At 46.0% G+C, this 25,488-nt stretch overlaps 2 protein-coding genes across 2 annotated transcripts; one reads left to right on the plus strand and one right to left on the minus strand.

Annotated features, from left to right (window-relative positions):
• Nucleotides 1-2,888: 2,888 nt before the first annotated feature.
• LOC142557365 (DNA mismatch repair protein Mlh1-like) lies at nucleotides 2,889-6,810 on the minus strand. The gene has a single exon (XM_075669154.1). It carries the CDS (start codon nucleotides 6,555-6,557, stop codon nucleotides 4,533-4,535), a length of 2,025 nt encoding a protein of 674 aa, XP_075525269.1. The 5' UTR covers nucleotides 6,558-6,810; the 3' UTR covers nucleotides 2,889-4,532.
• Nucleotides 6,811-7,005: 195 nt separating this feature from the next.
• Nucleotides 7,006-25,225, plus strand: LOC142557366 (threonylcarbamoyladenosine tRNA methylthiotransferase). The gene is made up of 11 exons (XM_075669155.1): nucleotides 7,006-7,395; nucleotides 8,000-8,101; nucleotides 12,044-12,274; nucleotides 13,157-13,277; nucleotides 13,672-13,775; nucleotides 15,989-16,155; nucleotides 18,138-18,283; nucleotides 18,431-18,491; nucleotides 20,371-20,490; nucleotides 21,461-21,607; nucleotides 24,093-25,225. The coding sequence occupies exons 1-11, from the start codon at nucleotides 7,239-7,241 to the stop codon at nucleotides 24,408-24,410; spliced, it is 1,674 nt and encodes a 557-aa protein (XP_075525270.1). The 5' UTR covers nucleotides 7,006-7,238; the 3' UTR covers nucleotides 24,411-25,225.
• Nucleotides 25,226-25,488: the final 263 nt, after the last annotated feature.

A 25,488-nucleotide genomic window follows, 5' to 3' on the forward strand; every position in this document is an offset into this window, starting at 1 on the left:
AGGCAGATGCTTGTCTCTCGCGTGTCCCGTGATGCAGTTTTCCCCGCAAGACTCTTGTCTCCCGTAATCTGGCCTCCCCGTGTAGCTAAGCGCCGGCGGTGTGGTGCAGCTTAATGCGAGATGGCGCAAGTGATGTGATGCTAATGCTACCTAATGGTGGGTTTACTCTGGCGCAAAAGCTCGTTTTTCTTTGGCTTGGGGATCGGTGAGCGACGTGGACATTTTGTGTGCTCGCCTGCTATTCACGTGACCATCCCGAGAAAGGCTTATCAGCAGGACTTCAGAATGGACGAACATAATCGTTCGAACGCGCCACAGTTTGTGGCCATACACGAGAGTGATTATGCATTGATGGCCTGAATGGGAGCCATTGTATGCTCGCTATAGGCTCGCAGCGAGTCAGGCTTCCTCGATTTGCCGCGTGCCCATATGGGTAGTAATTCGGCTAGCAGGCATCGGTGTAGGAAAGGTGCAATAAATGCCCTTGTGATTTTTTGCACTACACTCTGTTGTCATTCTTTTGTCCCAAGAGCACATGTGAGAGCTCACAATGTATACGGGACTAACTCTGATCTTTGCAACTGCCTGGTATACAAATTACAACACAGATTACTTGACCACTTATTTATTTGCTTGGACAACTGGCCACTTTCACAGCAGATTTTCAGAGCCTGGTTAGAGGAAGAGTATGAGGTGTGGTAGGAGACTGGTCCAGAACGTATTTGTGCAAATGGCCCTGACTGTAGGCTGCACTGCGTTGCATGTTTCGACGCTGTTAAAGATTTGCTGGTGTGTACAAGGCTCTCTGCATTAGTCTTCACTGCCTCATTACTTTACTGGCGTGCAACTATTGCAGCATACTTATAGCACAAAACAAAAGGAAAGTTAGTCTTCATGTGTCTTGCTCCCTTTGTCTTCTCTGTAATCCCAGCTCATCTCATCGGCTCTCCGTACTTATCCTCACTGCCTAGCTGTACTTGTATTCATACTTCGTAGGCAATGCTACACAAGTAGTACGGCCACAGAAGTCTCACTCCGTGCGTCTTCCAGTGCAGTTTTCGAAACTGCAACGCTTTCTGGGGGAAAAAGAATACTTCAGACACTTCAACTACAACATATAGATACAAGTTTATGTCCAATTTCATGTTTGTGCCCCTTTGTGCTTCCAGTATACGACATACGCCTTTGTCACTAGTACAACTGATGCACTGCAGCTGCAGGTTGCGAAAACGTGCCACTGCGTTCAGTGGTGGTAAATAGGTTTAGATTGGCGACACCTTCTATGTAACGTAGTCACCGACTGATAATTCGGACAGCTCCACGGCACCATCACTAAACCCATAGACTTAATTTACAAGGACGATAAAAATTTCAGTTGTCTTGTAGGTGTGCCGTGCGATAATTCAGACCGCAACTGCATGTCTGTGTGTTAATTCGGCCACTGAGTCAAGCAGAAATGGCAATATTTTTGTTCTGGTATGTCGTCAGCCATTTCGCTGGCGCCTCCTGAAAACCGAAACTAGCGAAGGCTAGTCGATCAAGCAGCCGCCGATAATTCAGTTCATGCATTGACTCTACTTTCATATTACCTGTAGCGACAGCGTGGCAATGGCCGAGATAGGGGCAGCGATATTGTAGCTATGCTTTCCACTCGATTCTATGGCACTCGTCATACCGTTCATGGCTGGCTGATTCTGTTGGTAACATGTGTGGAGCGTCGCTCTGACCACCGACGAAACACGAAAAGAACTAGCAGAAAAGGCACTGCTAGAAAATCGCGGCCACGGAATATCCAGGCCACAGGTGAGCATATGCGCTCGTAGCAACGTGTTGACAAACTTAGGCTGTAGTCCTTGATGGTCAGTTCTGAAGTTACTTTCACTTTTGCGATATTTTGCATGACTGGCAGCAGATATGTCAACAGATGGCAATGTTTCTGCACTGTGCAACAGATTGCATGCTTGGCGCTGAGCCAAGAATGCTGGAACTCGTAGACGTCACCAATACGTCTTGCGCTAGTCAAGTGAAATTGAAGGCGTACCCTGAAACTGATGATCCGAGAATAAGGAACCTTTTTTGCCGCTTGTGGAATAAAGTCGCTTCTTTTCTGGCTAATCTGGTATTTCGGGCTTCCGATTATTCAGACCTCTTGGCAATCCCCGTCGGGCCCGAATTATCGGCCAGAAATTCATCTCGCATCTTGCGACATGAAAGTATGAGACTTAATGCTACATCGAATTACATGACGCATTTAATTAGATGTAATTCGACCTGTACCCCTGTTTCATATGCGAGCAGTAAGAGAAGTCTGTCTAGCCTTCGTCGCATGGCCTGCCATCTGTGAAACACAGTATAGTTGACTCCCTTTGCAACAATATTACTATTGTAACAAAATATTTACTATGTCCCTGCCGAATTCCTTTTTTATATGTATGTATTGTGAACGGCTCTACAACGAAGACTACAACAACAAATATGCCTGTACAATGAAGGAATTTAAGCAGTTGATGACGACTTGATCGAAGTCTAGGGTGGAAAGGATGCGAATGTCAATGAAGGCAACATTGATGAAGAGCCTGTAAATGAACCATGAATTACGACAGTGAGGAAGGCGATAGTGGCATATTTGACAGTCTCCAGTTTTACCTTCATGTCGCTTCCACGTTCTGCTGTGGAGCGTGCCGTAAATGTCGGCGCACTCGCATATTCTATCGTACGAGTCTGCACCAAAAGAATGAGCATTTTATTTCACTAACTCTCTCTTGGACTCGTGTTAAATAAAGGCTTTGTTTCGTTGAACGTGCTTAGCCTGCACTTGTGTGAGCGTTACGGTGCAGGACCTTTACAGGGAAGTGACCTGTATAACGAAGAATTTTCCAGGTCTCAAGCACTTTGTTATAAAAGCGTTTGACTATATTTGGTCCATAGCTATTGCAATGTACAACCTCAAGTTAAGAGCAAGAGATTCAAGGCACATGTTCGGCTTTTTTTGTACCATCTGTGACAGCTGTCATCTTTTCTTTCTTGCCCTCTCCCTCTACATGGAGTCAGACTTGGCTCCTGAAGACAACCTGTCTACCTTTTTCATGCAAAAGGTTTTTCCCAATCGTACGGCTTCACACAGCAATCGTACGGCAATCGTACCTTGGCGTCCCGACAGATTTCGGAGAAAGCAAGAAAAGACCTACTATTACAATAAGACAACAAATGGAGGCCTCAAGTGTAGCCCCAAACAGTATTAGTGGCAGCTATTCTCAGTCAACTTTTGGGATACTATATGTCAATTTAGAACAGGATGTCCCATCTCCAACAGTACTATACACACTAGATGTCACATCATGTAAAGGCATTATCCCTGAAAGTACTCAACCAACCTTAACGCATACCTTCCAACTTTCCCTAATTTTTTATTTAGTTAACAAATGTTGCATTAAGTTTTACAAAAAGTAAATTATGTTTCCAAGAAGTTTTAGAGGTGTTAAAAGATTAGTCAGCGCAAAATTGCAAGATATGCATAAGAACAAAACTGTGATGGTATCTGTGCTGCCCTATCATGGCAACTCAATGCACCAAACACCATAAAGGTACTTGTTTCAAGCTACTTTATTCAGACAAATTCCTGAAGCAGGGGAAATTGCCAATGAAATGACTGAAATATCACTGATATAAAAGCAGCATTACTTGTTAGTCTCTGCTGTTCCAAGTTTGCTGCTGCTTCTGGGTTGCATCTAAAGGTAAATAATTGTAACAGGGTACTTACGTATCGCACAAACGAAAGGTGTAAACTCAAGGTAAACGCTAAAAACAATGGGTGCTATACACCACTGTCATGTCCATGGAATTTTTAGGAAAACTTAAGTTTGCATGTTGACAGGTATTTAAATCTACAGGCAAGGACAAAATGTTAATTATTTCTTCAGCTCAAATGATGGAGACTACAGGATGCACAGAAACGACAGAACCATGTGCTGAAATTGGTGACAATGAGAGTGCGCGGCAAAATGGTTAGTGTAAATATGGCTCCCCTTTGAAGAGCCATGCTCCTGATATGCAAGCCAGCGACACCTAATGGCAGGCACCTGGCGCCGAGACCAGCATTTGCATATTCGCAAGGGTGGCAGTTATCGAACTTCTGGTTGCCACATCTCCAACGGAGATTGTAGCAAGGCACACCTGTGGCGTGTCTGTTAAACAGTTAAATGATAAAAGATGGCGTCAAGGGTACTTTCAAGGGTACTTTGGCTGCATGCAGGAAGCAATCTGTGTACTGCCTCTGGGTCCTCACACTTGCTCTGGAACATGTGCATCACAAAATGCGATAGCATTGCTATGTCATTCCTTCCACTGTTTAAAAGACTCTCCACTAGTGCGGCAGTAGTGCACCTTGTGTCGTATGTGTTGCAGAGCTCACGTGGCACTAACTATATTCACACACACGCATGACTATGAACACTTGACACATCCTGCATTGCTGCAAAACAATGTATTCAGCTGCTAATCATAATGCACTCCCCCCTGCCCTCAAAGAAAAGTCAACACCTTTCAAACACTTTGTACAGGTTTGGCAAACTCGCCACTTGCAACACGCAAGAGTTCTCCATGTACTCAACAGGCAGTCTAAGCGTTTGCTTCGCTGCCGGAAACACAACATGCTCAGTCACCCATTTCCAGCCATTTGGGTCGTCGGCCTGACCAACGTCTATCGTGGGAGCCGCATAAAACCGTGCCGTCTCTCGGCAGAATGTTTCGAAACACTCCTGCTCTTTCTCCCACTCGACTTCCGTCGCAAGCCGCAAAGCGTACATGGGAAGCCCTTCTACCGGTGGTGTGTGGTCGTTGAGAATTATGGGCAGGGAAGTGATCTCTCCCGACTCGTTGATGCCCAACGAAAAGTAGTCCTCCAACATCTCGGCCTTTGATGTAAGGAACGTCGACATGTAGCGCGCAAGTTCCTCCTTGGGGCCGTCCGCTTCCGTCCACCCACATTCTTCGAGACCTAGAGCCATCATTGCGAGATCATAGATCGGAGCGGGCTCGGACAGCTGGTACAGGCCAAAGCGCCCAAAGTTTTTGAGCATTAGCTGGTAGAAGAGTTCTTCGGACACTCTTCGCGTGTTGATGATGTACAACTCGGTCTTGTGTTGAACAAGGGAATATCGTTGGTTGACGCAGCCAACGAATGTATGATTCCGGAACAGTTCCCGGAGACCCGCATGGCTATTTTTGATGACTGCCTCCCAGAGATTCGTGACACTCTGCAACTTGACTTGCGGTCGCTCTGCGGCTGAGTCGTCGTCGCTGTTGTCATCCGGCTCATCGGGGCGCGTGGGCTGGCTTGAGTTTTTCTTTCCGGCCTGTGGCGAGGGCTTTTTGAGGAAGGCATCCAGTTTCTGCATCTGGGAGTCTGTCCGGACCATGTGCCTCTCGTCGACCGAAGTGGACGTGCCTGCTTTGTCTGCTTTCTTGGCTGCGGCCGAGACAGACTTAGTCGGTACTATGCGTGGAAGGCATGCCTGTGTGAGGAAGGTCCGCGACGAGTTGCAGGACAGGAGCGCGGAGTCGACTGCCTTCTGGATGCTCTCCAGGATAAGTTCCTCGTGCAGAAAGTGCACCTCCCTTTTGGTCGGGTGGACGTTGACGTCCACGTTGGCCGGGTGTATCTCGAGCGACAGGTAGAGCCAGGGGTGTGCGTTCTTTGGCAGGTACGACGCGTAGACGGACTCGATGGCCTTGCGGAGCGTGGCGCTCTCGACGAGCCGGTGGTTGATGAAGAGCAGCATCGTGCACTTCTTGTACGAGCAGTTGGCGTTCGACACGAGGCCCGCCATCTTGAACTTGAGGTTGGCCTCGGCGCACTCGACGGTCAGCAGCTCGCGGCTGACGTTCTTGCCGTAGATGCACTCGATGTTCTGCAGAGCGCTCGCTTCGCTCGCCGTGTTCACGTCCGTCGACGAGTCGTCGGCCTGCCTGACGGACATGGCGATGCCCGCGTTGTGGACCGCGTAGCGGCTCACCATGTCCACGATGCGCCTGTACTCTTCGCCGGGGCTTTTGAAGGCGTTCTTCCTCGTGGGAACGTTGTAGAAGAGGTCCTCGACGACGATCAGCGTGCCTCGGTTCCCGGCGCACGGCCTGGCGGGCCCCGTGGGCTTGCCGTTCAGGTACGACAGCTTGTACGCGCACTTCGAGTCCTCCGTCTTGGTGGTGATGCTGACCCGGGCCACGTAGCTGATGCTGGCCAGGGCTTCGCCCCGGAACCCGTACGTGGCGATGGAGCCGAGGTCCTCGAACTTGACCAGCTTGCTGGTGGTGAAGCGCTCGCAGACGATGTCCAGGTCCTCCTTGCGGATGCCGCATCCGTTGTCCTTGATCTGCAGGAGTTTGAGTCCGCCGCTCTTGGCCACCACTTGGATGCTCGTGGACTTGGCGTCGATGCTGTTCTCGAGCATCTCTTTGAGCGCGTTAACGGGTCGCTGGACCACTTCTCCGGCAGCGATGCGGTTCGTGACGGTTTCGTCGAGTCGACGAATCTTGCCGGGTTCCAAAGGCGCCGTCATTCTTCTTTTTCTTGCTCTTGACTGCTGGCAAAAATGACGCTAGCTGCCCTTGTAGCGAAGCTCTACGTTATTCGAGCGAAACGCAGGCGTAAGACACACATGCAAACACGTCCCAGCGCTTCGGAAACTCTTTTCAACTGACTGCGTCGGCGTAACGAATCGAAAAGTCCTGCTTTCTCATTTCTCGTACTTCGCCGCCTTCTTGCAACAGCAGCCGATGCGCGCCATTTTCGCGTGGTAACGCGGCGCCCCTCAGCGGTGTTCGACAATTTGTACGTCAATGGTACGCCAAAGCCTATCAAACCTAAAATGTAACATACAGCGCATAGTTCCCGTGAAAACGTAAAATATAACTTTTGTTATGTATTTCATTTAATACTGAAAGCACGGCTTTAAATAAAAAAATAGTATTGCCGAAAATCACGCCAAATAAAGACGTCTGGCGGCCTGGCATTTGGCTATGTGTACAAGATGGCGGCGCCCATGCTTTGCGCGAGCTGATACAGAACTGCGATGCGCTTTCGATAGCGATCGTCACAGTTGGTCTTTATTTAAATGACGTACGCTTGCAAAACATCGCTCATTGTTCGGACAGGTCTCGCAGCCGGGCCACGCGCCCGATCGCGTTCCGTGATAATCGGCTGAAACGCGCGACTGTGTCCGACGCCGCACACATCGGCGATGCCCGAGATTTGCCCGAGCGGTTTCGTCGAAGACATCGAGGACGTCGTCCGATCGGCCGAAGATGTCGTCTCTCCGACAGCACGTCGAGAGGTGGTCCCTCGCGTCAGGAGGCGAAAGGGCCATCCTGAAGCCTGCGGCGACAGTTTCCTGCCTGGTAAGGGAGTCAAATGTGGTCGTCGAATCGGCGCAGTTTGTGTTCCGTTCCTCATCAACTTCTAGCACACTTGAAGGAAAAGGAACACAGAAGGTGCGAGTCAAAAACGAGCGCCAACTTCCAACTGACTTTCATAACGGAGTACGTTCTATTGAAATTGACGCGAAAGGCAAAACAGACAGAAGGTGACCTTCTCTTCTCGTCCGTGTTCAGTTGTGCCCTGGTACGATGTTTCATAATGCCAATCACAACCAACTAGCTCACCTGTCCATACTTAGTGAAAATTGCGCCGGAAGTGGAAATGATCTGAACTTGTGCAGGAGGTCGTGCGCAACGCATAAGCCGTCACGTACCAGCTCACTAAAATTCGAGAAATAGCAGTTCTTTGCTCGGTAACGCATTAGGTGGGTGCTAATAAATAAAAATCAAATCGCATATTACGAATTATTGGGCACAACGAAGTGAAGATGTGACGCGCCATTGTCAGCATGTAACGAATACACGCTTATAAGGAATACTGGATATAACGAAGTTATTTTCGTGTAGGACGCGGCTTTGTTATAACGAGATCTGACTGGACTTTGTACTTCATTCTCACATGCAGGCACCCACAAGATTCACGTGAAGACATGGGGCTGTGCCCACAACAGTTCGGACAGCGAGTACATGGCCGGACAGCTGGCAGCCAAGGGATACACTATCGTTGGTAAGGACATGAGGTGGCAAGCACAGTGGCTCTGCTTTTTATGGTAACAAGCGGCGAAGCAGTAACAAGTGGCGAAATTTCTGCACAAGATTGTTTTGCTGGTACTGTCAGTTCACTTGTGACATAACAGGCTTGCCTGGAATGCGAGTGTGCGCTTACTACATTAGCTCTTACTAGCAAGCTAAAGCAGCGGTGAGAATAGCACTCTTCAGCGATAGTGCATATGTATACTGCCAGCGTCAAATGAAATGTGAACAGCAGCACGCCCGATACTGCCTCGCACAAGTTGTCTTTTTCTGCACGCGAGGTATCTCCATCATGACTGCGAAGGCCAAAACGACAGACATGCACAGATCTTTGGTGCACAGAACTGCACCACTTATACTGGATCTAGCTTTACTGCAAGGACAAAACAGCTATGAGTGGCATCTTGCAAGCTATCTTGTCTGGCTCTGCACCCTACTACCACCACGCTCCATTGTGTTCTTATTAGAACTGCCTCATTGGTGGTATGCACTATGGTGCTAACAATCAACTGTTAGCCCTCCCACACCCTTTCTTCTTTTTTTTTTCAACACTTGCATATTCTTTTTTCAGTACATATGCGGATATAATGCCGCGTTTGTTCGAACATAATGCAAGTTAATTTTTTTCTTCTTAGAATTGCCAGCTTGAGGTGAGATGAGCTCGGCCATTAAGCTGTGTGGGGAAACCAATCTCCCAGTGGCAGGATGTGTGGGTTGACGAATTGAGACAGTAAAGAAAGCTGGCGTACAGGACCTTAGGTCCAGTGGCCCAAATACATTGAAGCACTGCTCACCTATGTCGCCTCAATGCACTGAAAATGTGGTCTTGGCACACTTTGCATGTATAACTACCTTGTTTGTGCATGTAAAACTTTGCATGTGAAACTACCTTGTTTGTGTGAATACAATGTGTTATCTCCTGCTCGCTCACAAAGATAAACAGCATGTGCATAGATGATAGAAAAAGGACATACAGTTACTCTAAAATATCAGTTACGTCATTATTTTTTTCTGTAACTTCTTTTTTATTGCCTTTATTGGCAACAGGAGTCATGCACCTGTAGTGTTAGACAGTGAGGTATACAAATGAAATAGTGATGCCTTAATTCACAGGCAATGGTTAGGAATTCATTTTGTGATTTGTGCAGCACTCTCGAAGCATGAATTGACAGAAGAGCAAGTGCACAGTTCCTGTGCTCACTCGCAGCTATGAACTGTTAGAAGAACGCTAACGTATACGGGGTGATCATTTTTTAAGTTTCCCAGAGTTTTTAAAGATCGCCTGTGGCTGATGGCATAATTCTTGTCCTTGAGCTGGATTATTCAAAGACGCGGAGAGAAATCATGAGATCAGCATGAGAAATCAAAACAAATATTGAACTAATCGACAAAAATTCACTAGTTAACTTCTAATTTAAACACTTTATGGCACATATTGCAGTTTACGAATTGTAGCTGCTGAGCTTGCAAGACGTATCCACTTGAAATGAATCTCCAGGATGACACCAGTTTTGAGATATTATTTCCTGAAGTGGGGGACGAAGTACATGGACGTTCCATACTTCTGTGCTTCAATGCCTAAAAGAGTGTTTTCTTAAAAATAAGTGGAGAAACAGTGCATTTTTGTGGCAAATTTTATGGTACATATCTCCAAACTGGTGTCATTCTGGTAATTAATTCCAAGTGGATACATCGCCTTGCAAGCTCACAGGCTACAATTAGTAAATTTCAATATGTGCCACAATGTAATTAACTAAGAAGATAATTAGTGAATTTTCGTCATTTGGTTGAGAATGTGTTCCAAGTTATCATAAAAGCAATGTCCGTCTCTCTGAATAATCCAGCTCAAGGACAAGAATGATGTTATTTGCAACAGGCGAGTTTTAAAAATTCTGGAAAACTTAATTATGACTACCCTGTATATGTTAGCTTTCTTCTAGCAGATCTTAGTTGTAAGCCGGTGCATGTCCTGTGTAAGTCCTTTTCTGTCGTTTTGTGTATCGTGAGCACTGCACAAATCACAGGATGAATACATACCACGTGCTCAGTTTTCTACTCTAGTAGAACTTCGTTGATACGTTCCAGTTGCGTACGTTTTCCCGGCGCCAACGTTTGTAATCAAGAACACAAAAAATGACGTACTAGAGTTACGCTAAATTTTTATCGGTTCATACATTCCCGGAAAACACGATTTTTCGGTATCAACGTTCAGTACGTCGCTAAACTGTGATTGTATGATACGTTTTCCAGCTTCTAGATCCCATGTCAACAAGAAAATGCGCGAGGCGCGCGATCGCAGCTTCACCGCAATACTCTCCCTCCCGTGTCACGTGAAAACGCCGTTGCGCACTCAATAGAGAGTTTTAGGTTAAGGAACGCAAGCCGTCTAATTAGGTCCCTTAACCTGAAACTCGAAATTTTTTTATTTTGGCACCAGCAAATTTTCTTCGGGGTCGTCGCATGCGGCATTCACAGCTATCACCGCCTATCGTATTGCGATAGGCTCATTCGCCTATCTGTTTCACAGCACGTGGTGCCGTCGGAAGCGTAGCGCACGCCTTTAATAGGCGATAACGGAAACTTGCCGCCGTTCCCTGCTGTAGACAGCGATCGTATATGTTTTCCGGCCGTTAGATCCCATGTGAACAAGAAAAGGCGCGAGACGCGCGCGATCGAGAACAGTACATAGCAGCTTCGTTTTCTCACGTGAAAACGAAGGCGCGCATTTTAACGCGATAGGGTTAAGGAGCTCGTGTCGCAGAAAAGCCGGTGTCGTCGGCGTCCGCGGCGTTGGCCGTGAGCGATAAATCACGGCAGGCACTTCATAAATAAAAAGCAACTTCCAAGATGGGCTGGGTGGGAATCGAACCAGGGTCTCCGGAGTGTGAGACGGAGACGTTACCACTGAGCCGATGCTTCAAAGCGGTACAAAAGCGCCTCTAGTGAACGCGGTGTTGCCTTAGAAACGAGCTGTTTCTAAGGCTCAGACGTGCGTCGCTTGCTCAGGCGCACATTTCGTTGTCGCGCCAAACGCTGCGTTGCTCGACGCTCACCGCGTCCGATGCGTGGCACGTAGTCGCTGCGCCGTAGCCCATTGTCTTACACCCCTTGGCGGGTAGACGGGAACGCTGTCGCGTTCCACTCTTGAAGGCGAAGCTTAAGCGTCCTCCAATTTTTCTTATTCCGGTACCAGCAAATCTCCGCCCGGGTCCGTCGCACGCCGCAATCGCAGCTGTCGCCGCCAAACCTATTGCGATAAGCGTATTCACCTATCTGTTTTACAGCGTACGGCATGTAGTGCCATTGGTGGCATACTGCACACATTTAGTAGGCGATAATCCAAACACGCCGTCGTCCCATGCTGTAGGCGGCGCGATGTGGGCGTCGCGTTTCGCTTCGGCGACACTCGGCGTCGCCCACCAGCTCGATTTCGTTTCGGTTTCCCGTCGCCCTCTTAAAGCACCACGCAATAAGAAAACAAGAAAGCGCGTCTCGGGCCGCCGGAGCACCATCAGCTCGACGCGCGTAGGCGTCTCGGGCCGCAACGATCCGCCGGACGCTTTGCATTACTTAGATGTCAACAATTGTTGAGTCTGTCAAATTTTGTTAGTTACTTCGGATCGTACGTTTTTCCGGTTAGTACGTTTCTCGAGTTTTTTTATTTGCAAAACGGTTTTGCAAAATGAGGTTCTAATGTAAATGGTTAGGTAGCCTAGAGATACAAAGTTAGTAGCCTTTCTGTTGCCAAGTGCCCATGGGCAGTTTTGGACAGTCATCACTTCCTGTAACTTTTTGCACTGATTAAGGAGGGAACTTTCTGCTTAGGCGAGCGCTCGCTTTACTTTTGACTTGGATCTAAGTCTAAGGTCACTGCTTCAAAATTTGAGTCCGTCCTTGGGCGTTCCCGTCGACGCAGATGATGCGAGCAGTGCTGACCTGTGGCTGCTCAACAGCTGCACGGTGAAGAACCCTGCCGAGGACCACTTTCGTACCGCCATCGAAGGGGGCCTGCACCAAGGCAAGAGGGTTGTGGTGGCAGGATGTGTCGCCCAGGCTACCCCCAATGTGGGCTACCTCCGCGGTCTCAGCATTGTGGGAGTCCAGCAGACTGACCGTGTTGTGGAGGTAGTCGAGGAGACTCTCAAAGGTACCCAAGCCTTCCAGCACATTCTGTTTCTTAGTTGGCTTTGACATCGTTGCATTGTCATACAATTGTCTTATCACCATTATCAGTGTCATGGTACACTAGACTAAACGTAGTCAGTCCACTGTTGCCTGTTCTTGTGGTCGGCAACCAAACTTTCTCTGCCAATGCAAAACAGAGGTGAGACGCATTCATTGCTGAAGGCCAACTGGTTCTTTGGGATGCATGGATTGTCATGCAAGAGCTTTGTGGAGGCTGATGGTTTAGATGCTTTGGTTTGGTGTAGCACCTGTATAGCATTTCCTTACCACCTGGGCCATTGGCTGCGAGGTATGCTTGGAACCGAAGTACGATGCATGTCTCTTCATCAAGATGCACCGTTTCACCTTGCTGGCTTACTAGAGCTTCGTCTAGACCAAGTTCTGCGGTGCATGAGGTCTACATGATATTAAAGCGAATGGTGGGAGGAGTATCTGGCCCCTTTGGAATAAACGTGTGGTGAAGAAAGTGAAGATGCCATGCCATTGTTGTCATTCCATTGTTGACAAGTTGCCGTAATGTCGCCATTGTTTTCACATTGTTGTCATACCTTGTCAAAATGCTGTTGTTGTCATGCTGTCATAATCTCTACTGTCGTCAGACTGTCACACTGTTTACCAAAACATATTGACGACAATTTGTGCCATCATCATCGGAGACTATTATCAACGTCAGCAGCATACTTCCAAAGTATTGCTAGTGCATCCACTTGATTCCTGCAGTTTGCAAAAGCTATTCGTATAATTTGACAACTATCTTCAATTATTTCTGCAACAATTTATTTAGAGCAACAATTTCAGCAGTGTTCACAATGTGCAAGGCATTGAGAGAATGCGTTTCTTGCAGGCAACTCTGTGCGGCTTCTAGGTTCCAAGAAGGAGGGCCGACGGAAAGCTGGCGGTGCCCCGCTGACCCTGCCAAAGATTCGACGCAACCCTCTCATCGAGATTATAGCCATCAACACGGGGTACTCGAAGGCACTTTCACTCACTACAGTCACCTAGCACTAAATCAAACTGCTGGGGACCATAGATTGTGCTTGAATTATTTGGAGTTGGATGTATACGAGATGGTCCCAAGCAGAATTATCAATTATTACAGGTACTGTCGTGGACAAAGAAACCATAAGCAAATTAGAGCTAACCGTACTTCGTTTTATACATAGCAGGCAATGATATAAAGGTTAGAGACCTTCATATCATTGCAAAGCACTTCACAATGCGATGAGGAAAAAGCCTGGAATCGGCATGGATGATAGCTGCCCAGTGACGAGTGTACCGTTTTTTTGTTTTTTTTTAAATGTTTGCGAGGCGCAAAAGGTAGAGTAAATGAGACGGTACTGAGTGCCGCCTTGTTTCCAGCTGCCTCAACCGCTGCACATACTGCAAAACCAAGCATGCCCGCGGAGACCTGGGCAGCTACCCGATCGACGAACTTGTGGCACGGGCCAGGCAGGCATTTGAAGGTAAAGCTACTCCCATTACCGTAGACATTTAGACCCAGATGTAGGCACCTACTGCATAAAAGGCAAAGGCTGTGATGAATGCAGTGCTGCTCCGTCCTTGCTTTAACCGACTTGTATTGTTTTCTTTCTGACAAAAGTCTCAATACTGCTCTTCTAAATAACACTATACTTTAAAAAAGGCGATGTATGCAGTTTTTCATAAGGTAGCATCATATGAAGCGTGGCGATACCAAAGACATCATAATCCAATGTGAGGGATAGGCCAATCCTGATGACAGTGCACAATATATATGTCCTTGCAAGTGTGTAGAAGTGGTTTCTAAAAGGGGCCGATCCTGAATGCAGTCTAACCAGAGATGTGGGTCGGCTGATCCTCATAGCAGTGCGTGATGCAAGTCCACACAAGCGAGGAGCTTCCCACAAGAATTACCAGAGGGAACTCTGGTGCTGTAATGGTTCAGCTACCATGGGAATTATTGGTGGCACATGGATCTGTCTAATTGTTGTGCTCACGGCTTTAGACATATTCTAGCGGCGTTATGACGGGGGTACTGACACAGGACATTTGACTACTAATTTTTTTTGCTTTATGAAGGTTCTAGACTTGGAAATATAGTGACAAGCATCAGAGTGCCGCAAATAATTTAATTAATAGCTTTTCCACACCCACTTTCAGTTTACTTTCCCAGGAGCGTACTGTACTGTGACGTCACAGCTCAGTATGTGGCCACGTGAAAGCAGCAGGACATTGCAACATTTTGATGCTTGCACCGGCTCGCCTGGTGCCCTGCACGCTGCTACTCGTGAGAACTTTACGTAGCAGCATAGCAGATGAATTAGCAAGCCGGAGCGAGTGTCAAAACATTGCAGTGTCCTGCTCTCGTGTGACCATATACTGTGTCGCGATGTCACAACACAGTAGAACTAAAACTGGCTGTAGAACAAGCTGTTGTATTAAATTATTTAGGTTTTTCTGAACCTTGCCAGTATATTTTCTAGGGTTTAAAAGCACTGAACCTTCGTTTAAAGTAAGAAAAATAAGGCTAGAAAATATTGTGTCAGTAGTCCTTTCAAGTTTTTTACCTGCCGGGTTTGCTGCTGCTGCTGTCTGCTAACTGCTGTCAGCTGCTGGGCGAGTCAGTATTTGTGCATATTTCATCATCAGCCTATTTATGTCCACTGCAGGATCAGGGCTTCTTTCTCTCTGTGATCTCCGATTGCCCCAGTCTTCAGCCAACTCATTGCACCTTATGCCTATGAATTGCTTAATTCCATCACGCTGCCTAATTAATTCTTCTGCAGTCCACGACTGCACATTCCTTCCCTTGGCTCCCATTCGGTAACTCTAATATAGACCACTGGTTACCTGCCCCGCACATTACCCGCCCAGCTCCATTTTTTCCCTCTTAATGTATCGGCTACCCCGTTTATTGCTCTGTAATCGACACCGTCGTCTTCCTGTCTCATAATGTTACATCTCACATTTTTTGCTCCATCACTCTTTGCATGGTCCTGAACTTCTCAAATTTCTTTTAACCTCCAAGTTTCTGTCCCATGTGTTAGTACCAGTAGAATGGAGCGAGTGTACACTTTTTCTTTTCAAGGATAGTCGTAAGCTGCCGATTATGACTTAGTAATGCCTGCATTGTGTACTCCAACCCTATTTATTCTTTTGAGAATTTCCTTCTAGCGATCAGGGTCCCCTGCGAGTGCCCTTTGGCATGCCACCAGGTACGGTACGTGCCTTTGAAATATGTACGTGCGTGCTCCTGGCCAGGTGTTCAGCCAATATGGGACATCAATGTCGGGAAGGGCTCCTACCTTTTGGGAAATTGCCGGCATGGCACTGGGAGGCATCCTTTCAAGTGTTGGTGTGGTGATCTGTTTGGTTTATTTATTTGTTGCACAGCAAGCATTGTGGTTTGTGCGAAGCCTCTCCCAAGCGACGCATCCCTGAAAATGCGGACCTCTGGCTTGGGGAGCTGCTTATACTCATCTTGTAGTCTGTCTTGTCAGCATTTTTTCTGGGGTTCACAGGTCTAGGACCTTCAATTACCGTGGAAACAAAATAAAACGATATAGACAGTTGCAAATACTATGTCAGTATTCCTTGAATTCCTGCTATGCAACTGGTGGCCTTACACGGAACTGCTTTCAAGGTCAAAATTAATAAGTTATTACGTGGCCGCTCGGGCCCCTCATTAAACCTGCAGAGGGTGTGCGTGAAATTTGGCTGACCTCGGAGGACACGGGGGCTTATGGTCGGGACATCGGGGTCACGTTGCCCGACCTGCTGCGGGAGATGGTGGAGGTCATCCCCGAGGGCTGCATGCTGCGGCTTGGCATGACCAACCCACCATACATTCTTGACCACCTGGAGGTGAGGAGGCCAGTTTTCCATCCCTTTGCCAGTTTCTTCTTTCTTTATGTTTATAAAGCAGTGCCAAAGAATGTTAATAAATGTTCAGTGGGTTCCATTTCTACTGAAAACGGTTTGTGTGCATTCTCATAATCAGAGGCTAGAACTTCAGGCAATATGCCTATCCTTTCCTTACATTCTTATCCTGCCTATTTAACATATAAGCATAATCAATGGGTGTAGAAACATATTAGTGGTACTTGTATTGGTGCCTATAAATGCCTATATTGATGTTGGTGCTTATATTGGATTTTCAGAGCCTAAAAATGCCTTTTTCGTTGTTTTGTCCTAGCCTTATTCTGTTTGATATTGTCAACTGCTGGGGAGCTTGACTGAAGGCAGCTGATTATTACCACAAACACTCTTCAGGTGCAAATGATGTTATTAACAACTTCGCAATCGACAAAAGCATCGCTGTGAGAAGGGCTCAACTGTGCTACATGACAGTATGCTTAAAGGTGACGTAGCATACTACTTGTGCACTCGGTTTGCAATTTTAGCCGACATCATTGAGTAATTTGAATGCTCAAACGCAACTCTTACTCAGAATGTGGGGCTCATTTAGGACCTTCAGGAAAGGTTTGCCACTGTTCCGAATGGACCTCTTGCTGATAAGAGTCAGTTCAAAACTTCAGTGGCCTCGAACTAAAATCCCGGCTTTCTGGTACTGAAAGAACTGCCAAAGGTTCTGAACAGCAAACATCTTGAAATTCCAGAAGGTGTTGGATTATCAAAGGTTCCGTAGTACAAAAATGTGCCCCTAAGTTCACTGGATGTTGAGTGTTCCTTTTCTGTTTATAAACCAATATTCAGTGAAAAAAGGCACGACATGAAACTCATAAATATTGAGACGGTACTTTTTTGTCACTGCTTCCACATCTTTTTTCGTGGTGTATGTATACCTACGCAACCTGCTTTATGCCATATTATAGAGCAAATAAAGTGAATTTCACTGAATGTGGGTTTAGTGGGCAGTGTTCCTTAGAAAATTATAATTTGTCGTCAGTTGCACTGCAGAAATTTTTATTCGTGCTTGTACATACTTAAACCTTAGACAGTATTTGGCACCTATACATGCCTTTGACGTAGTAGTTCTGCAGAAACCCGCAAGGTGGAGAGAAGTAATGAATAAAGGGAAAATCAGACATCTACCCGTTCGTAGCAATTGCTACAAAGGAAACCCATACGGGTTCCTCGAAAGAAAAGCCTCAAAGTTGAAGAAAAATTCGTCCTGTTCCGGGACTCGAACCCGGGACCACCGCCTTTCCGGGGCAGCCGCTCTACCATCTGAGCTAACCACACGGCTAGCAGATGGAAGAGCGAAATCGAATTTGTCGACAACACGAGGTAAAGGCTAGTGTTTGACATAGCAGTTCTGCGGAAACCCGCAAGGTGGAGAGAAGTACGAACGTGTGAATGTCTGATTTTCCCTTTATTCTTATACATGCCTTCAATGACAGTTATCGTGCCTGTTAGAGCTGCCTAAAACAGCAATTTTTAGCACCCAAACATCCTGTCTCTACTCATAAATCTGTGTGTTTTTCGTCATGTTTGTACAGGAAACAGGAATGATACTCGCTCTGTAATACATATATGTATATGTACAGCATGGTCCATTCTTAGAGGGAACACGCGAGTGCTTGGCCGGCGGTCCGCGGAACGCTAACTGCTGGTGAGCTTTGGAAGCGCGGAACTCACTAGCGTCAACTCACCAATCACAGCAAGTGCCCCAAGCTGAATATAATGAAAATGTGCTTACTGGTTAAGTAGTTGCTGTGATCTCTCACGCTATTAAATTATATCTGCCTCCTCGAGTGGTCCACCTCAGGCAGTAGATTTGCGCTATCCGCTACAGGCAACAAGTACTGCAGCCACAGTCTGGACGCTTGCAGATTGTCTCACTCTGTTTAGGAATTTGAGCGAATCGTGCTCTTTCTTGACAGGACATGGCCGAGATCTTGAACCATCCTCGCGTCTACTCCTTCCTGCATGTCCCAGTGCAATCTGGGAGCGACCCGGTGCTGACTGAAATGCGTCGAGAGTACACCATTGCGCAGTTCCGCAGCGTAGTGGATCACCTGCGGAAAGCGTAGGTATTGCCAGAGCCTGCTTGAGGTATTCCAACTGCTTTATGGATTATTTTAATGGAGCAGGGACGTGACATTTTTCACTTGTCATTTTTTATGTGCCAACTCTTTCTTCCTCCCCCCCTTCTTTCTTCCTTTCTTTCTTTCAGTGTTTCAGGAATCACAATTGCTACAGACATCATATGCGGCTTTCCTACAGAAACTGAAGAAGTGAGTTGAAAGCACCATAGTACGCTGCGGCTATACTGGATCACAAAATAATCCTTCTCATTGAATCAAACTTTGTAGCTGTGTTAACGCAAAGCCCATCATTTTCGTTTTTCATTATAAAGCATGTTTCACCCAACGATAATCTGCTACCATGAGCTTTTCGGTATGAACAACGACAAAATGTCGGGACTTATCATTGACTAGGCTTACTATTATTATTTATACCTCTGTCATTTCATGTTTTCACCGTTGCACCTGCCTCCTTTGTATTTTGCATTCTGCCACGTTTTCTTGGCTTTTCGAGTGCACCAGTAGTAGACAGCTGCTCTTGGACACTGCGGAAAACATTTGATTTATTTATTCACTCATTCATTGATTGGCTGGCTTTTTTTAAGTTATAATAATATGGATCTGTTATAGGAAAAGGCTTGCTTGCCTTTAGTTACATGCAGGTGCCATGATTGAGTCGTACAGATCATTCACTTACCCTTGAGAGATTGGCAGCTTGATTTACAGTCCACAGCAAAAGTTTGTGGACTGCACGAGCCCATGCCTAACTGCCTCTCCATGCCATCTACTGTTACATTATTAATTGTGGACCTGCCACTGAGAGCAGCTCTAGGCTGGAAATGTATCCTGTTGTTGTCTGCTGGTGTGTCAGTTTTTTTTTTTTTTTGTTAGCTTGACGCTTCTCTACTTCCTCATTCTCACACAAGGTGCTCAGTGGTACGTGGCTGATATCAATTCCAATGACACTGCTTTTGAAACAGAAGCACGTTGCCATGGCTACCGAAGAGCACATTGTGCAAGAAAGAGAAAATACAAAAGCCTCTTGTCGAGTTATAAAAGTGACATGCCAGCGAAGAACAAGAGGACACATCTCCAGCCTAGCGTTCCTCATGATAGCAGCTGACGCACCAGAAGTGTCATAAAGAGACTGTTTGATACCCACTCGCGTGGTCTCCAAAATTTGGCTGTAGACTGTAATAGTCTGTACACCCTATTTTAGCTCTTGCGTAGGTATGACTAATAAGGTGTCTATGCAGTTTAGTTCTGTGTACATGTTACTATTTGGACACACTTTGTAAACAGTCTATTTCATTTTTACTTTATTTTGACCCTTCATCACTGGCCATTTCTCACTCTTGGTCATTGGCTTGGTTCTGCCACTTGGTACAATGGATGATCACGAAAGAAGAATGAAAAATGAAAGTGGCCAATCCAAGCCATTGAGAAACTGCAAAAGGAATTGCAAATTGATTAGACTATTACAAAATATGGCTGCCAGCCTCCTTCACCATTTGCCTATTACTGACACAACATTTCTCACCCTAAATGAAGGTCCTCGTCATTGATACCTTGAAAAATAGACTGGCGAGCCTCAGAGCACCCGAAAAATTATTTGCTATAATAGCTTTTCTGTGAACCAGTTTCGGTTTTGTTTCTTGGGAAGTGCATGCATTGTGATTTAACGCACAAGGTGGTCACATGTGGAGTAGGACATGGTGACATTTTGACCTTTGTTTCGGCTCGCTTGGTTACCTCCTATGCTGCGGCTTGTTGCGCTACCCAAGGTAGCAGTGTATTAAACAATTGGGTGAGAAGAAACGACTGCCAAAAACTTCACAGTGCCCTGCTCCCATGTGACTATCTTCTGTGTTGCAATGTCACAACATATGCATTTCCTAAAAAAATAAACCAGGAGTGGCTCATAAAAAAGCTACTATAGTTAACTGTTCAGGGTGTTCTAAGGCTTATCAGTATATCTTCTAAGGTATCGATGATGAGAACCTTCACATTAAGCAAAAAAAATTATAAGTCGAGAATTTCATGTTAGTGCTCTCTCTAATGTGCCTTGGTGCACATGGTTCTTGCCCAGGATTTCGAGGAAACAATGCAGCTTGTCCGAGACTATCAGTTCCCATCGCTCTTCATCAACCAGTTCTACCCAAGGCCCGGCACCCCTGCGGCCAACATGAAACGAATTCCTACGCACATTGTGAGTTGCTTGATGAGGAAAATTAGTGCAACAAAAAGACAATGCGTATAGAAAGGAAAGGCCAACTAGCCCGACAATTAATTGTTGTTATGAGTCGACAATGATGAACTTGCGTGAACCCTAATAAGGTGTTTATGTTCCACAAACAGGGTCCATGTGCCCCCTCTTGTAAGAGCCATAATCAATAAAGCATGGGTCATGTAATTGTGCACACAATTTAGGACCTCCAGGCATCAAGACAGCATAAAAATACATTACTGTAGTGATGTGTCATATCATCTGCTGTTGAAACACAAAAATTTTTTAAATCTTTATTCTTTGAGGTATGCTGCTGAAAACTTGTGCTACATGTAACATTATGCACTTGTTTATAATAAGAGGTCTATTTTTGTTTACCTCCTTTGGTTCTAATTTTATGCAAGCTTCAGTTAATTTTCTAGAAAGATTTGCAATGTACAAGTTTGTCAGATTTTGATAAACAGGGTATCAATGGCTTCTTTATGATTCGAGGAATGTCGTTAAGACTAGCGTTATTGTGCTGACTATCCTAGAACAAGAGTTGCGAGACTTCGAAGTTAAGCTTCAGAAGAACACTCCCTCAAGTTTAAATTTTGCAGGTGACCCTATTATCACACCAATCATGCCATTATCATGGCATCGTGTTGCATGGCTGGAACGGTTACATGTCACAGTGTTTGACAGTGAGATGGCAGCAATGCAGAAAGCAATGTCTCGTGTGCCCCGTTACTTGCGGCAGGCATGGAGGCGACGCCGTTGGCAGTTTGTGGTGCCCGATACATGATGCCACATTCGCGCTTCTTTCAGGGAGACCAAATTTGAAATTTGTCTTTGACAATGCTTTTACAATGAATATCAAGTATAACAAAGGTATTTTAGTGGTGGATGTCTCTTCTGTCTCATGCTCATGTCTCATCCATTTGTGTATGTGTGTCGATACTGCCACCTACAGGTTAAGGAGAGGACTAAACGACTGTCAGAACTGTTCCAGTCATACATGCCTTACAGCCATCGAGTTGGCGAGCGACATATGGTCCTCGTGACCGACGTGGCCCATGACCAGAAGCACCTAGTCGGTCACAACAAGTTCTATGAGCAGGTGAGTCAATCCAAGCACATTTATCAGTGCTTTTTCGAATCACTTGAAAAACCTCGCCTTATTTCCTTTAGGCACTTGAGTGAGCAGCCGTACAAGCGAAGATGCATCGAAGTTGGAACAACCAAGTAAAATAATGGCATGTAAAATGTGCTGCTTATGTTTTCACGATTGGTCCTGCAGTGAAGAGTCTATAATATGCTCAGCGTGTGGCCACAGAAAACAGGAATGCTGATGTCTGGGCATTTGACTTCGGCACCACTGTGTGTTACAGTAGCGCATTGGCTTCCTTTAGTCTTTTCAACAATAACGATTTACAGCAGGCAAATTTAGCCAGCCACTGCTTGTTCTTCAAGTACACTTGCAAGTGAAATTAAGCTAGATCATAGGGTTTAACTCTCTGGAACTCCACAGTGGGCTGTGACGGAGAGCACCGAAATAATTTTCGCTAACTGTGGTTCTTTAACATGCACCCAAAACATATAACACAAGTGTTTTTGCATTCCGCCTTCTTATGAATGTGGTCGTTGATGCTGGAAACGGAACCTACCACTGTGGCAGGTCACTTGCATGTGAATTGGTCAGCTGTGCTTCCATAGTTGAAGCGTGTGTGGGAGCCGTGGCGTAGACGTTCACACTTGTGTACGCAGCAAAACTCGCTGAAAAATTCAGATTCTCAAAGGGACGCTAAAGAGCAAAATAGAGATATATATTAGTAAATTATGCTTTCACAACACAAAAACAGCCACTCTTTCTGTGAGAAGTAGATCTAAAAGGCAGAAAAGGCACAAGAACAACGGGCCTGCCGCCCTTAACTTCCCACACTATCTCACCACGACGTCAAGTAGTTCAATGATGTCTACTCAGGCCTAGTTAATTTTTCATGGGTAAAGATGGCCTACACTGAATTTTAAAAGAGCCAAAGACTGAGTTTAGAGGGGCCCTGAACCACTTTTTATCGAAGTGGAGAAAGACATTTGAAGTGAAGATAGGCTATTTCAGAACCACTTTGCCACAAAAAGCACTTCAGTGCGTTCAGCAGAAGCGGAGTTATCGGCAATCAAACACGGCTTCAGCTGTGCTCCCCTTCCTCTTCCAATGCCTTGCACTGTGAAGGCTACGGCAGAGACGTCACCATGGCGCGCAGTTCAAATTTCCGATTTGGTGCCTTTGCCGCGCTAAACGTAAGCGAAACGCGGCTGTCTTCAGAGAGCCGCAGTGCGCTTATTCACGGGACTCGTGGTATTCCAGGCCTGTATTCCCGGCCTGTAATGGGTTTCCACAGGTGCCACTACACTGCCCGTACAGAGTGGTGCCAGTGAAATTACGTCACTTTCAGATTGGGAGCGCTAATATTGTTTTACACTTCTTAATAATTTGAGAAGATTTAAGATAAAAAGCACGTGCTGTGAATGAAATGTATCGTGATGTGCTGTGCAATTCTAAAACATTCTGAGAAATAATTCAGTCCAGAAGATAAGACCTGGTTTGAGCAACTACTGCGGTTGGATGGTATAGTATGTAACTTGCCTCTACAACATAGGTAAACATAAAGCATACATATACATTTATATATATAGGACATCATGATGATGACGACAGCAAAAATCCGTCTGGAGTGTTCATATAATTGCTATCGCAATAATAAGAATGCTTTCTGAAGTCTTGCCTGCTGATACGTTCACTAGTGGACCTTTAAATGACGCACTATTTCCTCACCATAAAAAAAAATCCGGTGTGTGTGTGTGTGTGTGTGTGTGTGTGTGTGTGTGTGTGTGTGTGTGTGTGTGTGTGTGTGTGTGTGTGTGTGTGTGTGTGTGTGTGTGTGTGTGTGTGTGTGTGTGTGTGTGTGTGTGTGTGTGTGTGTGTGTGTGTGTGTGTGTGTGTGTGTGTGTGTGTGTGTGTGTGTGTGTGTGTGTGTGTGTGTGTGTGTGTGTGTGTGTGTGTGTGTGTGTGTGTGTGTGTGTGTGTGTGTGTGTGTGTGTGTGTGTGTGTGTGTGTGTGTGTGTGTGTGTGTGTGTGTGTGTGTGTGTGTGTGTGTGTGTGTGTGTGTGTGTGTGTGTGTGTGTGTGTGTGTGTGTGTGTGTGTGTGTGTGTGTGTGTGTGTGTGTGTGTGTGTGTGTGTGTGTGTGTGTGTGTGTGTGTGTGTGTGTGTGTGTGTGTGTGTGTGTGTGTGTGTGTGTGTGTGTGTGTGTGTGTGTGTGTGTGTGTGTGTGTGTGTGTGTGTGTGTGTGTGTGTGTGTGTGTGTGTGTGTGTGTGTGTGTGCGCGCGCGCGCGTGTGTGCGTGTGTGCGCGCGCGTGTGTGTGTGTACAAGCACTGAGAGAAGTGTCTAGCTGTAGCGTCGCCTGTTATGTATAATTCAGAGTATTCGTGCTTAGTCATGAATATCGGAGCATTCCTATAGCAGACCGAGCCAAGACAATTGCGTGTATACCTCTAACAATGCCTGCAACAGAGTTTGAAAAGCAGATTTCCCTCCTCCGCAGATCTTGCTTCCCATGGATGACCAGTACATGGGGCAGTTAGTCGACGTCGAAATCACCAGTGTGGGAAAGCACTTCATGCACTGCAACATCATCGGGATCAACACGTCAATGGACCGAAGACTTCCTAAGCCACTCCCCAAAGGTCAGGTCTCGGGCATCAAGCCAAGCCAAGCTGCCATCCAAAGCAAGCAAGCACAACGATCGTATGGGGCGAGCTCGAGACACTGCTTGACTGTTATTGTGACAGCTATATTAGTAGCCATTGTTGGCATTGTCTTAGAATTCTCTATAGGCACAAAAAGGCTTGTTTTGAAATAAAATCAAGACACGTGGTTGTTCATAGCAGCACCATCGGTCGTTGCTGGTTGTATCATATTAGAGGATTACTGACACGAACATTCTCTATCCCTTTCTTTTTTGCTTTTTTTACATAACTGTAGACTTAATAATAGCAGTGTGAAGACCCAGTTCTTTGAAAGCGCCACATATAAGCAATTATAAATTTTAGTTTACCAGTTCAAAACGTGCGCCAAGTGCCCAGCAGTTCCGGACATAAAGCAGAAGTCTATCCACGTCGCTGAAACTGAAGGTAGTGGTCACATGGCAAGACAAAATACTCATACATGCACCAGTTAACTTGGTAGAATAGTTTTGGTTGAAGGCCATGCAATAACAGTGTTGCTTAAGGCTGCGAAAGTGACCTTACCAAGTGTGCACGTCTCTTGGAAATGCACGGAAACCATAGAGTGCTGAAAAGATTCCGCTTTCAGTAGCATGGTCACAGTGTGTGTTTACACATCTACTTTGGTTTAGGTGCACAGTGAAGAACCGCAGGTGGCTCTCATAATCATATCGTGGTTTTGTCACATAAAACACAGAATTTATTTGGTTTGTATATGCGGCTTCACATCCGAAGCTACGTTGAACTTGGCACGTGTTTTAAACTGGTCACATTATAAGGTATAATAATTTGCATTTGTTGTGCTCTCCAGAAACGGAAGCGCCACAATGTAATTGCTTAATCAAGAGCTACACAATTAGAGCAGTAAAAGTGAGACAAGAAATGTTTGTGTCAGTACTCCTTTAGAGAGGCATTAAAAACAATAAAAATAAAGCGATTTCCTTCACCGACAGCCTTGTTTCTTTTCTGCCTAGAGAAAATCGCAGAGAAAAGTGCAACTGAAGGCTGCACGTCTTTTGAGGACAGCAGATTGCATGGGAAGATGGGCTGGATATAAGGGCTCATTCACACCGACGACTGACAGTGTTGGTCGCAAAGTGACCAGTCACAAATAGTCGCAAATGGTCACTTTTCTCGAAAAGCGACCATTTTGGGCATGTCGCTCGCTGCTCGATTTTTCAGTCGCACAACCGTGGTCGCAAAACTGATAAACCA

This window comes from Dermacentor variabilis, chromosome 9 (assembly GCF_050947875.1).
Source record: "Dermacentor variabilis isolate Ectoservices chromosome 9, ASM5094787v1, whole genome shotgun sequence".
NCBI lineage: Eukaryota > Metazoa > Arthropoda > Arachnida > Ixodida > Ixodidae > Dermacentor > Dermacentor variabilis.